At 42.3% G+C, this 15,398-nt stretch overlaps 1 protein-coding gene across 2 annotated transcripts in view; it reads right to left on the reverse strand.

Moving 5' to 3' along the window:
* Positions 1-259: 259 nt before the first annotated feature.
* The window catches only part of KY (kyphoscoliosis peptidase), a 29,661-nt gene continuing 14,522 nt past the window's right edge, over positions 260-15,398 (reverse strand). For both annotated transcript variants that reach the window (XM_083616284.1, XM_083616285.1), the window contains exons 6-11: positions 14,981-15,063; positions 12,674-12,782; positions 11,224-11,341; positions 5,041-5,229; positions 2,624-2,814; positions 260-1,772 (exon numbers count right to left, since the gene is read on the reverse strand). In XM_083616284.1, coding sequence (XP_083472410.1) covers positions 868-1,772; positions 2,624-2,814; positions 5,041-5,229; positions 11,224-11,341; positions 12,674-12,782; positions 14,981-15,063 — 1,595 coding nt within the window. In that variant the 3' untranslated portion in view covers positions 260-867. The remainder of the gene's footprint in view (positions 1,773-2,623; positions 2,815-5,040; positions 5,230-11,223; positions 11,342-12,673; positions 12,783-14,980; positions 15,064-15,398) is intronic.

The following is a 15,398-nucleotide window of genomic DNA, read 5'->3' on the forward strand; positions in this document are numbered from 1 at the left end:
ACCAAAAGGGTTCATGTGTTTATATAGAAACTAACTTTTATCTATGATACCTTTGTGTTCGTGTTTCATTCTGTGCAGGTCATCAAGATTGTCTTTGGTTATCCCACTGTGTTTCACACTTGGTGAATTGCTATTTCCTAGAATCAGCAGCACAATCTTTTCTTATTGATAAGGTTGCAAATTAGTTAAGAATTAAATTGCCCTTTTGTTCACATACATGTTCCTTACCATGTCATTTAAAAAGCACCACAGCCCAATGAGATAAAAACTAGTATTTAATTGCTTTTAAGATCTGGTGTAAAAACTTGTTTTCGCAGTATCATTTACAGTAAGACAATGAAGTGCACACAAGAAAGCTTCCATTTGGATTATATTCTTGCACCAATATGTGTTTTGATGAGATTCTGCAGCCACTCTCACATTGATGCTCAAAAGTGTGTGGTCCTTCTCTCTTCCTGGCCCACAATGAGTTAGAGAATGCCCCTTTGTTGTCCATAACATATTTGTTGAATGTAAGCCATTCAGAAATCAGCAGTTGCATCCTAAAATGGAGGTGGACTAGGTGGGGAAATGTGCATAATGTACTAGGCCTGTAGCACAGGAATAATCTATAGTTGAAACTACGTATATGGGAAGTATGACTTTACACTGGTAAAGAAACTACATTTCCTACAAATGCCACTCATTGCGTAATACCATTCAGGAAGTTTTGATCAAGTTGTATTGTTTTGTTGGTGCTTCAGAGAGGGGTGAGCACTATTCCCCAATGTTAAGGGAGCCTTAAGGAATTACTCGAGAGCGGTATGAACTGTGATATATCAGATCTCGCTGCACATGTGGACAGATGATAAGAGTAGGAGTGGCCTCCTACTGTGGCTCTACTTCATATTTCAAGATGTGAGAGTAGAACTTGTGATTGGCATTTTCCAGCACCATAACATAGACCTCTGTGCAGCCTGATGTGCTGCAAGATCCCTCCCAGTAGCCATCCTTGCTTAAAGACAAGGGGCAGATTTTTTCACATTGAACAAATGCCTTGGCAATGCTATGAAGCTTGAGTTTAAACTTAACGTTGCGGTCAGCAGGGAGCAACCCGGCTAGCGGCTCCACTAGCTCATAACCCTCCACCCACTTGCTATAAGTCTGGGGGAACACTGGCCATTTCACCTTGGTGTTTGGGCAACAGATGAGGTAGTTGAAGACATAGTTATAATTTCCAGGATCAGACTTCTTTTTCGCAAAGATTTTAAAAGCAAAGTTCCCTGCATGAGGAAGGTGGATCTTAAAGTCTACCTGGTTTCCTTGGCAAGCTTGCAAGATGTGCCGTCTTGTTGTATCCTCACTGAGGCTTACATTGCCCGAATGCAGGGAAGCTAAAACACTCAAGTCCTTACTGAGGATGAAGCTGAGATCGTAGCGCCCGTCACTGGTATGAATGATTGGGCCTTTTTGCGAGGGCTTGAGGAATCCTTGTCTCTCTGAGAACCAGCTGGGCCCAACAGGTTGATGAAGTTCCTTTGGAAAGCAGACGTTCCTGTCTACAGAGCTACACTCTAATGTATATTCTATCACACAGTTGTAGACTTCATCTGAGCCCTTGGATGGTTTGGCGTAGATCTGTAGCTTATGGGTCCCCGTCTTCTGTGGGTAGAGCTCCAGATTCATCCCATTCCTCTTCAGAGTCATCAAGCTATATTCCTTTGCCCCTTTCAGTTCAAACATGAACAGCATCGGCAAACGAGTCTCCACAGCTACTACTACTTTCCCATTTACTGTGACATGCAAATAAAGGAGGCTGGTTAGGATGTTTCTTACTATTTACTCAAAAATACAAATCAATCAAAAAAAAAATCTGGAGAAAATGACCTAGAGAATGGAATTGCCTGCTGTACTGTCAATCATTTTGGCAGTGAAAGGGAGAATATTATGGTTGGCTGGTTAGAAGTTGACAAGCGTCTGTCAAGTCCAAATTCAGAATAAATAACAAGAGGGTTAAGGGCGGGAAGCCTTCATTTTCGGGTACTTGTTTGCTTCTGTTTTATTACAAATGCAGTAGAATTGCTCATCATTCTTGGAAAAGATGAAAGCACCGATGTCTTTCAGTTACAGCTCAAGCTGCCTGCACTTTTTGACTACAACCCCTTAGAAACTTGTCAGTTTCAGAGAAGTCTGAGAGAGTTCAAAAGACAGGATTTCGAAATGAAATTATTCGTTCCATGGTTAGGTTCTGAATGACACCATGGGGAGCGTCTGAAACTCAAGTGTGCTAACTTGCACCCATATAAGGCTCTGAGCCTCAGCCCAGAATTTTCTGAAACTTTCCCCTTCACTTCAGGCTGGAATATAAATATTCTTGGGGCACAAGCAATCTGATGGGTAATAAATAGCACTTTGTATTTTACACCGATTGGTACCCCAAGGGCAATGGTGATTATGACCAAAAAAGGCTGCAGAACTTTGAACCCCATGCTTTAGTCCCACAGAGCTAATCTTTTAAAAGTAACCCAGCAACCTAAATCCTAACCTTTGCTACTTTTATCTTTTTTTTTTAGCCCCCCTACCAAAAGCTGGAACTGTTCCTTATAATAAGATCGGCATGGGGCAATGACATGTATCACTGTACCTGTTTGAATAATTGGTGTTTCTGGGTGGGCTGCCAGCAATCCCATCATGTAAAAGTCACTCTTATATAACATGTTGCTCTCAAACTGTTTCAATGTCACAGCTGGTTTGAGGAGCTGCCAATTGCTGTTGTCTGGGAAATGATTATTAATAAATAGGGCGGGGTGGGTGAGGAAATAAAATTCGTTGTATCTGGAACAAGAAAGGAGAGGTCAATACATCACTGGCACCGGGTGCTCTTAGCTTTCTGCCTTAAACTGAATCTTAACTACGGCTGCAGTTCCAGATAGGTTTATCAATGGGGGTTTCCTTTCAACTGTACATAAATTAGGACTGGAATGATGGTAGGAAACACAGCTGAGCTCTAGGAGGCAAAATGAAGAGATGAGATGTGTAGATTTGGGGCTGGACTGATTTGGCTGAGAATACAGTAGAACAGAAGGTGCAGTCAAATGAGGTTGCCTGTTATAGTGTAATTTATCAATGGCCCAGTTTGGTTATAATGCTCCTGGCTTAATAATGCATAGTTTATGCACTGATTTCCTCATATCAGACCTGGTCTGTTTAAGGTTGAGTTGCTAGTTATGTTAGTGAGGAACTAATGTTAGCATATTAACCAGGATCTTAAACCATAGTATGGTCCTGGATAGTTAAATGACATTAAATGATAAATGTGTTTTTAACTTTTTAAAATTTTGCAAATACAATAAAAAGAAACGTTGTCAGCTCATCTTAACAATAAAAATAATCCTACATGCACCTATGCAATCCATGTTTCAAAAAGATTTCCAAATGAGATTTCATATATCACAGGGATGCTGTTTTAAAGATCAGAAAGGTTGTGCTAAAGCCAAAAACTTGTTCCTAACTCAATAAATTATAGTTTGTTAAGGTAGGGAGGTTACATAAACTTCCTAAATTGCATAATTCAGTCATTCTGCTTCAGCAAGACATAGACAGGATTATGCAAAACACTGAAATCTCCATCCTCCCCAACTTCTTGGATTTCCCTATACAGTGGTACCTCGAGTTACAAATGCATCAGGTTACAAACGCTTCAGGTTACAAACTCCGCTAACCTGGAAGAGTTACCTCAAGTTGAGAACTTTGCCCCAGAATGAGAACGGAAATCGTGTGCCAGCGGCGCAGCGGCAGCAAGAGGCCCCATTAGTGAAGGCACGTCTCTAGTTAAGAACAGTTTCAGGTTAAGAACAAACCTCTGGAACGAATTAAGTTCGTAACTATAGGTACCACTGTATGTTCTCTGCATGCACTTTCAAGCCTAGGTTTGCAGGTTTAAGGGATAAAAACTTAATTTAAATAAAGGAAGGCTGGATGGGAGTTCTAAGAATGCTGAATTCTGCTACCCAAGCATGTGGGCAAATCAGGCATTTTGAAAGAGAGCAAAAAGAAAAAACAATCTCGCCGTTAGAGAGTGAAATTTTCAAAAATCATGGAATTTAACAACTTCAGTTAAGAAATAACTTTTTACACCCAATGTAGTCCCTCTATGATTAAGGGACAATGCCAAATGAAAGCAGCATTCTCTCAGAATTAATTTTTAGCAGGAGCTACTGAAAATGCATTTTCAAAGTCAATGCTCGTCTTCAATTGTGTTGTGCCAAAGAAAGCCTATAATAAGCTAATATGGGGATTTTCAGACTGGCTAGTACCGGTAAACTCGGATTGGCCTGTTGCTTGCCCCACGGTGTCTCTAGCTTTGGTGATCTGTGTTTCATTTCTAATTACTGTGGCCTTCTAATTATAACATGGGTTGTCCCAATGCTAGGTCTTCACATGGAGAAATATCAAATCCTTCACATGGGTCATTGTCCAGACTACCAGTAACACTGGCTATCTGGACCAAGTGGATTTCTACCATTTGTTTCCAAGCTTTAATTTCCTTTTCATGGTTCTCACACCTTTCAGGAGTGTTTTGGTTTCAATAGTTAGTGGAAATATTAACATTCAAAGAATGGGGACTTGTTTAGCTAGATTTCTATACCTTTTTAGTTTGTAACAACCCTGTTTAAGAGCTTGACATTTCTCATAGGTGGAAGCCTGAGGAGAACCTTTAGGGGCCAATTGGTGGGAGGGGAGAAAATATATACACCCTTATTTATTTATTTTTTAAATGAAGCTTTGTCCCCTTCATGATTAGCCTTTGAGACACGTAGCTTGGAATAGTGAAGTAAATGGTCATTATGGTTAAATGATAAGCCCTACATCCTGATGATGCTTTTGTTTTTTCAAATCTGAAATTTGACACGGATTTCAATAAGTAGTTATAAATGAAGCAAGCAAATCAAATAGTATATGTTGCAGAGCCCTTGAATGTGACCAAGGAAAGCTACCTGTTTTGCTTATCCCCACCCCTGTGCCCCAGAGCTGTAAGGGAGGAGGAAAGGACAATCATACCTGAAGGTAAATTTGCTGAAGCAGTCATCAATGGAGCCACTTCCCCAGGTGCTGTCCACCAAATGCCACCTTCCATCAAGGTAAACTGCATTCCAGGCATGGTCATACTCTCCTGTGAAAGTCTCCCCAGCCCTGTAGCCATGGCCTTTAGAATAACCAGATAAATTCATGCATTGCACTCCTGCAATACTGGGGAGAGAGAAAAAGGATAGAAAGGACTTAAAGAACAGGGTCTTGCTTCTAAGGGGCTGTCTTTATCATTCATATAAATGTTGGAAGTGTTATGATCTCTTGTGCTCACTGCAGATTAGAGTGAATCACATCTGAAATAATACTCTTTTCATGCATTACTAATATTTATGGGTGTTAAGTCAAAGGCTGTCTTTTGTTCTTCCTGACATCTCTTGCTTCGAGCAAGTGTTATTATGGGAGGAGGCAGACTTTTAACTATTTGGCAGTCGATCCAAGTGCTGTGAAATTTTTATTTAAAAAATAATAATGCTTGAATAAGTAAAGACTTCTGAAAACAAGCAGCCTCAGTTTATTTAAGATAAAGAAGGAAGCCCAAGAGTAGCCCAAGATGTGTTTAAAGATGCAGGCGAGAAGGAAAAAAAGAGGTCTCACTGTTGTCTTCTATGCTGGAGCTCTGCTGCATCCGGGGAGGGCGGGGTACAAATAAAATTTATTATTATTATTTTGGATAAATGCTCCCAGTCTCCGCAGATCAATCAGGATAATGCTGCATTCTTAAAGGCAAAATTAGCCTGTTAAGAACATAAAATGAGCCCTCCTTGATCAGGCTAAAGGCTCATCTAGCCTAGCATCCTGTTCTCACAGTGGCCAACCACATGCCAATGGGAAGCCCACAAACAGGACCTGAATTGCAATAGTGCTCTCCCCACTGTGATTTCCTGCAACTGGCATTCAGCAATGTAATGCTTCTGACAGCAGAGGTAGATTATAGCCTTCATGGTTAGTAGCTGCTGATAGGCCTGTCCTCTGTGAATGTGTCCAACTCTCTTTTAACACCAGCCAAGTTGGCCATCATTCTCTTGTGGGAGCAAATTCCATAGTTTAACCGCATTGTGTGAAGAAGTCCTTTCTTTTGTCTGTCCTGAATGTTCCAACATTCAGCTTCTTTGGATGGCCCCAAGCTCTAGTATTATATGAGACAGAGAAAAACTTCTCTATCCATTTTCTTCACAACGTGCATAATTTTATATACCTCTGTCATGTCCCCACTCACCTTTTCCCCAACCTGAAAAGCTCCAAACATTGTAACCTTTCCCGATAGGTGAGTTGCTCTAGCCCCTTGGTCATTCTGGCATCTCTTTCCTCCCCAAACTAGGCATAGGAGGATGTAGTTTAGGCCGGCTCTGCTTGTAAAGGTTCAGCCCCATAAAATCCAGCTGGCTGCTCCACCAGCAAAGCTGCAGCCCTGACTGGAGTCCTGCCTTGACCAGTTCTGAGGAACTCACACAAGTCTCATAGTACAATGTCTCAGTTTATACTTGTTACATCCAGGTTAGATGACTGTAGTGCTGTACATGGGGTTGTTCTTGAATAGAACCTTAAAGCTTCAACTGATCCAGAATGTGGCAGTGAAGTTTCTGATAGAAACTGTCCATTCTCCAGCATCACTGGTTACCAGCTTGCTTCCCAGCTCAGTTTAAGCACTGCTTTGACCTATCATGGTTGGACCCAGAATATCTCCAAAATCACATCCATCCATCTCAGCCAGCATGGGACTGTCATTCTATTGCAGAAGCCCTCTTTTGGGTTTCATAGCTGCTGTATGAAATGGCACATCAGTATCCAGGAAAGGGCCTTTTCAACTGTGGCACGCAGGATTTGGACCATTCTCCTGAGCAAAGCACATAATAGCTTACTGCCTGCCTGCAGGCAGTGACCATGATCTTATATGTGAACTTTTGTAGAAGTCTGCTTTTATCATGTGTCCCGCTGCTATTTTACATTGCTGTGTTTGTTTTTGCTGAAATGTGTTGTGGTTTTAGGTGGCGTTTCATCTTTCTCTTGCTTTGTATTATGTTGGTAGATTTGTAAATTGCATTGCATATTCTGGTTTTAAAAAGGCAGCAAACAAGCCAGTCACGTAATGATTCTGGACAATCCTATAGAGATGGCCTAACCAGGTTCCTTCCTTTTACTGTTAACAACTCATCAATTAGGAGTGAGTGGCTAGAGAGGGCTGTGAAGAGCTCCCTTGACGCTTAACAAAGCCAGTAGCTTGAACAGAGTGATGGTAGATGAAATTAAATTTGTGGCAACATTGGATTGAATGAAACAATTGGAATTGATTGCAGACAGTGATACAATCCTTGCAGACAGTTCAGCGAAAGCATCTGCTCAGTGCATGGAGATGATTAAAAGCAAATAAGATGTTAGCCTGTGTTTCAAAGGGGAATAGAAGATAGCCCGGAAAACAGTGCAAATTACAATGGTGTTACGTGAATGGCATGACCTTCCCTTCAGTACTACTGCAGTAGACGAAGCTGGTCACTTCAATGTGAAGAAAAGTGGTTGAGAACAAAAATTTGAAAGGCTTTAGGGAAAGTGCATGAAGGGAGAGAGAGTTGTTTCAGCCAGGCGTGTGGAGAAATGAGATAATTGCCAGTGATAAAGGGTACGGCTGGAGAGAAGGCAAGTCTATATAATCAATGAAAGGAGAAAATGGTTACTTGGTTGACGGTCGGGTTCTTCCCCATCATGTCTATAACTGGGCCAGCACTAGAGGCAACAATGATTCCTGATTTAAACTGCTGAAATAGAAGCATTTCTGCATGTTGCTACTTCCCTCTGCCAGAATGGTGTTTTGTTCACCCAGTTAGTTCTGCCCTTAGTCAATTAACTTTGCTGTTTCGAGCTGTGGGGCTGCCAGCCCAGACAGCTGCCCAAGTCAGCAAGGCTTTGGAGTTTTGGACGGGCTCTTCCTTGATATGCCAAGCTGGCAATCCAGCATTGCTTTAAAAAGCATTCTTGGTTAATTATATTATTTACATCAACAATGGAGATGGATGGTGTCTTGTCAACCTCATTTGTTTCCAAAGCCATTTTTGTGGTAATGATTAGGACTGCAAGGTAGGCTTTCCCCAGCGTTTATTATCCTCTATAAAAGTCGTTCATCTCCCAAATGCAGCCAGAGCTGCAGCAGGCTTGCCAAGCAAAGCAGCTGTTGGAGGCGAGACCCTGCTGCCACCAGAATCTTCAACTCCTGATCAAACATGGAGGTTACACTGTATGTGAGACCTGAACACCGGAACGCCTAACAGGGTGCCAAAATCTCGGCATGAGAGGAGAATTCCATGGCCCGACATTGAATGCTCTTGCCCCTAAGCCTATTCAGTTAGAAATGTTATGCCCTCCATCCAGTGTGACTTAAATGTATAGCTTGAAGAAAATTGCCTACATAAATAGCGAGACGGTAATGAAAGGTTGAGAGTGCACCTTGTTGCCACATGAAAATTATCACTCTGATCATTACAACAGCAATTGTGCACCATTATTATGTTGTGCTGGTCTTGCTGCAACAACAAGCTAGCTAATCTTGTAATATCACAGCCATTGCTTGGAAGTACCCTAAAGGTTTCTGCTCTAGAATAGAAATGAAAGACAAATGTGTCAGCTTTTGCCTGCTCAGCAGGCACAAACGTAGCAAAGCTGCTCCTTTTTCTTTCACCCCAAGCATTAGGTTTTTGGCTGGAGGTACACTTGACAAAGCAATGACAAACCTAGACAGCATCTTAAAAAGCAGAGACATCACCTTGCCAACAAAGGTCTGAATAGTTAAAGCTATGGTTTTCCCAGTAGTGATGTACGGAAGTGAGAACTGGACCATAAAGAAGGCTGATCGCCGAAGAATTTATGCTTTTGAATTATGGTGCTGGAGGACTGCAAGAAGATCAAACCTATCCATTCTTAAGGAAATCAGCCCTGAGTGCTCACTGGAAGGACAGATCGTGAAGCTGAGGCTCCAATACTTTGGCCACCTCATGAGAAGAGAAGACTCCCTGGAAAAGACCCTGATGTTGGGAAAGATGGAGGGCACAAGGAGAAGGGGATGTCAGAGGACGAGATGGTTGGACAGTGTTCTCGAAGCTACAAACATGAGTTTGACCAAACTGCGGGAGGCAGTGGAAGACAGGAGTGCCTGGCGTGCTCTGGTCCATGGGGTCACGAAGAGTCGGACACGACTAAATGACTAAACAACAACAACACTTGACAGAGCAATGGTTTGGGGTAGAGAAGGGAATTTGGATTCAGTTTTCTCTTCAACAGTGTTTGCTATGGAAAAACAACAACAAAGGATGGCAGGATTCTCTGTTGATTTCAATGTATTAAGAAAGGAAAACAAATGAGGTTGGATAATTTGCCTGAAGGCAGAACTTAGTACTGCCTCAGTCTAACAGGAAGCGGCTACATGCTTTATTGAGGCACACTAGGCAATATTCAGGTTTGCGAATGGTGCAAAATACCCTATAGAGACTCCCTACCTTAATAGCTTTTTGTGGTATTTCTGCACCCGTTTTGCACCCCTCAACGGGCTACTTATGGTCCCATTTTAGGATTTCATTGTGTGATCTCAGCCATAATGAATGCAATGATGTCTGCAGCAAGTAGTCAATGTAACATCACTGAGGGCTAAGAAAAGTCTTCCACTGGCCCCAGCCCATTCAATGAGGCAGAATGGAGAGAGATGGGATACATCTCCATTGCCAAAGCAGCCACAATGCTTGTCATGCTGCTCTGGCAGACCTTGTGTTCATCAAAACATGATGTGGCAAACCTAGCCTGACCCAAGTGTAGTTGCCCATGATTAGCTGTTGCAGAATGGATAAAGATTGGAATCCACAGCACATTGGAAGACATGCAGTGAAGATGCACAGTGTCTGCATTCAAGTAGGCATGTAAATGCTGTTTTCCATAAGCATCCTTCTTACAATGGGATGAACATTTCGGTGAGTGCTTCAATATCCCACAATTGCTTAATTAGCTTCAGGCTGGGCTAGATCCTGATAAGGGAACATTTGGATGAGTTGATAATTATTGTTAAATGATATCTGATAACACAACATTTCATCATGTTGATGTTTACTTTTTATGGACACCAGGGGCTTGGCTTGGAAGAGCTCTCAAAGCTGCAATTAAAAGTATACATAATTCTTTCCATAAGCACCTGTTTTTTCTCAATGGGTAGAGGATGTGTTGGAAGAAAACCTTGATTTATTCTTGATTCGATTAAGGTCTGGATGTAACAGAGTGGGTGGCATGGGAATCCAAGTCTTCAAGGAAGTTCTAACAACATCCTTTTTTTTTTTTTTAAAAAAAAGCATTATCACCAGCCTTAATTCATAAAACGAAGCTGGCAGGAAAGTTCTTGTGAAGGAATCAACTTGTATGTCTTGTAGACGTTATTTTGTGAACAGTCAGGTGGAAACTAATCGGAGTGCTTGCACAGCCAAATCCCATCCCTCTAACTCAGGGTGGGGAACCTCAGGCTGAAGGCCAAATGTGGCCCTCCAAGCCTCTCTAACTGGCCCTTGGGAATCTTCTCAGGCCATGCCCCTCACCAGCCTTGCTGTCCCCTTGAGAGGGAGGAAATGTCCTGTTGCATGAGTGCCACACACACAACTTAAATGAATCCTGCCCAGAGTCTTATTTGTTGCTCTGCCCTCTCACTCACCACTGACTTGTGGCCCCTGGAAAGTCCCCTAGAAAGGAATGTGGCCCCTGGACTGAAAAGGTTTTTGCACCAGGGTGCTCCTGCGCTAGATGTATGGGGCAGTTTGCAGAGGATGTGGCCGAGTTCAGTATGGGACACACCACTCACCATTTCTTGCATGTGAGGAACTGCATGGGGTAGTCTATATTCTTCAGTCCTAATGTTCTTTAACCTTCAGATGCTCCAGAAAAAATCAGAGAGCCTCTTCTAACTAAATTATCCCCATGTACTCATCTGCCATTATGTTAATGCAATGCGAGCCTCAGCAGATGGTACAAAGTAAATTATGGAGGGGGGGCGGAAAGCAAAATTGACCTTTCTAGGACTTGCTGCTGTTCAACAATACAGCTTCAAAACGGTGCTTCAAATCCTAGTTGGTGTAAAGAGAGAGAGAACTGGTGCATAGGTAACAGAGCAAGGGAACATTTCTGATCTTCATGTACCTGCACATTTGTTCAAAGAGCCCAGCGTATCCCTCGCAAATGCTCTTTCCACTCTGGAGAACATCCTTGGGCTTGAAAGACTGCTGGTCTTTGTTAAAGAAGCCCACAATATCATATTCTGGGGAGCAAAGGTTGAAAGTTTAAACACAGGTGTAAAGTAAACAAATAGACAAAGTGAAACAAGGGTCATTCAGACCTGTGTTAAGTAACCAGGAAGTATTCACATACAAACAGGTACAACAGATGTTTACTTAAGGTGGGATTCACCTAGGGAAGCCTGTCAGTGGAAGCCCTTGGTAATGTGCAATGGATACTGACACTCTGTTGTTAAAGAACAAGAACAAAACAACTTTCCCCATCCAAATTAGACTGCTGAAATGAAGAAACTTAACCAGGAGAAATGCATTACTGCATAAAAGGACTGTGAATTCAGTTAACTTCTGCTGCTGAAAACAAAGTCCTAGCACTAAGTTCAATGTGCTCAGAGTCACCCTGTTCTTTAATTGTAACGGGGATGTCTTTTGTGTCTGGCTTTGGTTGGTAGATACTGAGATTCTAACAGGGGTGGGAATCAAAGTAGGTCTGATAGCCTGAAGTCTGCTTTGCCCCAGGGACAGATGCACCACCAGATCTAAATTCCTGCTAGGCTCTCACCAGTAGGACAGAAAGTGAAGACAGGCGGCTTTTTTCTTTTTTCTAGCACACCAGTCCATGGGTTGATGTACTTTCCCTCCCTGTGTTGGTGGGGTGTTGGTTGGAGAATGGGAGGGTTTTGGATCTAGCAGCTTCAAATCCCACAGTGACCCACCACTGTTGCACCTCTTTCCAGTGCTTTCTCTCACTGGACCTCAGCTGGAAAGCCCCAGTGACAATTCTTCCTGCACTGCCTGAGAGGGGGTTTTCAAGGAAGGACCTCCCTCTCTGCCCAGAGACCGTAGAATTACATCCTAAGGGAGAAGAACTGTTCAACCCTTTCTCCTTTGGCCAGTTCCCATTCCAAATTGCTACTTTCCCCTCCTTGCAGCAGAAAAGCTATAGGCACCAATACAAATCCAATCTAGTATGAATCAACTGTCATTTGTTTCATAAATAGTACTAAGAGCCTTCTGTGGTGTCACAACACTATTTTCACAGCTGCACCAAACTTGAACTGGGAAAGAATGGCCCAAGGGAAGACAATATTTTACATCTGTATTTTCTGGGAATGAACAGTTCTCTGAAAGGTATATGAGTGAGAAGATTATTGACACAGCACTTTTTACAGTGGTGGTAAAAACATTTCAAAGTTTCTTAAAATTCAGATTTTCCAGGCCTGATGCATTTTCGTGACATTCTCCCTCCCTCTATTGTCAACACAATATGTAACCTGGGTTCTAGAACCACAGTAAAAGGCAAGCAACTGTTCAGCATTATCCACAGGTTCCAGGAAATGACGGCATCCTCTGCTTACCTATATGATGGCATATCCATGTCCAAATGGCCCTAACCTTTTCCAGGTCGGTACGTGCTACGCGAAGCAAGGTTTTCACCAGCTCCTCCACAGTACTCTTGGCGGTCACCTGTATTATAGGAAGAAAGTGGATAACCGGTGATTTCAAACCAACTGTGAAGGTTGGTTACCTTTTCTGCCTTCCTACAAAATTTAGAGGATCTCTCTTAGGGTCCACTACTTGGCAGAACCATTGACTTCATCAACAAAATCTCTGCTATGTTTCACAGAAAGCACATTAGCTTACAGGTGTGGGGAACCTGTGGCCCTTTGGAGGCTGAAGAAGAAGAAGAAGAAGAAGAAGAAGAAGAAGAAGAAGAGGAGGAGGAGGAGGAGGAGGAGGAGGAAGAAGAAGAGTTTGGATTTGATATCCCGCTTTATCACTACCCGAAGGAGTCTCAAAGCGGCTACCATTCTTCCCTCCCTTTCTCCCCCACAACAAACACTCTGTGAGGTGAGTGGGGCTGAGAGACTTCAAAGAAGTGTGACTGGCCCAAGGTCACCCAGCAGCTGCATGTGGAGGAGCAGAGATGCGAACCCGGTTCCCCAGATTACGAGTCTACCGCTCTTAACCACTACACCACACTGGCTCTCAGCAGAACTACAGCTCGCGCCATCTCTGGTCATATGGCATGTTCAACAAACAGAGTTGTAGTTCAGCAATGTCTGGGTGGCCAAAGGTTCCCTACACCTGGGTTACAGTTTGGCCCAGGACGGTTTTAGAAGCCATTTTCTGTTTGCTTGTTTAGAAGCCCTGTCTATTAGTCAGCAGCCTGGCATAAGGCACTCAGAACAGGGTTTTCCTCAGCTTCATCATGCTGTTCTTGGCAGCTTGCTGTGTTTTAAGAAGCAAGTCTTTTACAAGCTTCAAATATATTATTGGGTAGGGTTACTCTCTCCTATCCTGCGTATGCCCTTCAGATACGTTTAGACACTATTCTATAACTAGATTCTATTTAAACTGTTTCCTTTCACATGGTATGATGGTTGTCAGCCAGACCTGCTCAACCCTCAGGCCAATATGAGATTCTGTTACTGTACAATTTCCTTTGCCAGCCAATGAAAGTGTGTTGTATCTGTTCTAAAAGATCTGGAAGCCACATACTCAGCGGACACCTCATCCTGGGCTGATGCTGTCTTGTGAGAAATATTTAGCAAGTTGTTTATGGAGTTGCCAGTGAAATTTTTGTCCAAAGTGAAATTGGAAGCATATTTTGGAGCTCCTCCTGAAGTGAAACATCTGAGGGAATCCAAACAACATTTTGATAAGACTTGTGGAGTTTCTCAGCAGCTTTTAAGGTTGTCCTCAGATTTTGCCCAAAGCAAAACATTTGGATGTGCTTCCTCAGGGAAATATCATTTGAGGAATTACAAGGGAAAGGGATCATTACTCATTAGTAGAGCACTTGCTTTGCAGGTCCAATGCCTCACATCTCCTGTTCAAAGGACCAGCCTTCCACAGACTAGGGTCCTCCAGATGTTGTTGGACTGCAATTCCCATCACCCTTCATCATTGGCCACACTCTCTTGGGGCTGATGGTGTCCACCACCTCTGGAAAGCACTAGGTTGGGGAAGGGTGAGGCAGCAAGTAATTTGAAATGTCTCTTTCAAATGGAGAACTGCTTCCAGTCAGAGCTGGTAGTACTTGGTCTAAGGTAGCTTGGGATAAGGAGGGAAGAGTTCCATTCAGATGATTGCGGAAGGGTATTCTTAATGCAGAATCTGAAAGACACCTCAGGAACACACAAATGAAATTCAAAGGACTGTTTGTGTTTTGCCCACTATTCAAGTGGAAGAGGTTGTCTGAAGGAGTTGATGTGAGCAATATCAGACTTCAACAAATTGTATTATAACTTCTCAAAAATGTGATGATGATTGCAGAGTATTCTGCATAGATAACTCAGTCCATAACCCAATTCCAAGGATCATGAATTTATGTTAAAGGCCAGTTCTTGTAATCTTTTTTACCAAAGTGGTTATTATTGTTATTTAAAATATTTAAATTAACACTCTGCTGACTGGTTTTTAATTCACCACACAATTGGCTTCTCAGCATATTTACCAGCAGCCATGTAGCTTTTTGCACACAGTGTTGTAAAAAATAAAAATTGAACTGATATATCTGATCATTCAGACAACCAAATTCCACAAGCATTTCATTGTGTAATTACTAGAATATATGCAGTATATATCTGGTGCTGGAGTTTTAGAAATGATGGGAAGCAGAGTTTGAATTCATGATGTCATGACCTCCATTTATGTTTTACCTTTGTTGCATATGCATCCAATTTCTCAAAGTCCTTTAGGTCAAAAGGTATGGATTTCAAGCATGACTTGTCCCATGGGTAAACTAGGAGAAAAAACACATGTCATTGGTAATAATTATTCTGGAAAGGAAGAAACATTTCAGCTGGACAAACGCTCTAGCAAGCATAAACCAGATCTATACTAAAGTCGTTTTCACATGCAAGGTTTACAATAGTTTAAGTTTCCCTCCATTTATTATGTAAAAATAAATAAAAGTCCACTAGCAACTGAAAAGGCTAATAAATATATAGTGGCATCAGCTTTCTTTGCCCAGAGCCTGTTTCGTTAGATGCATGGAGCACTGAGCAGGTAAGTTTATACATGAACTAGGAATGAGGAAACTCCAGCCTATGCGCCAGTTGTGCTCTAGCAGGGGGT

This window comes from Podarcis filfolensis, assembly GCF_964270895.1.
Source record: "Podarcis filfolensis genome assembly, chromosome: 5".
Taxonomy (NCBI): Eukaryota; Metazoa; Chordata; class Lepidosauria; order Squamata; family Lacertidae; genus Podarcis; species Podarcis filfolensis.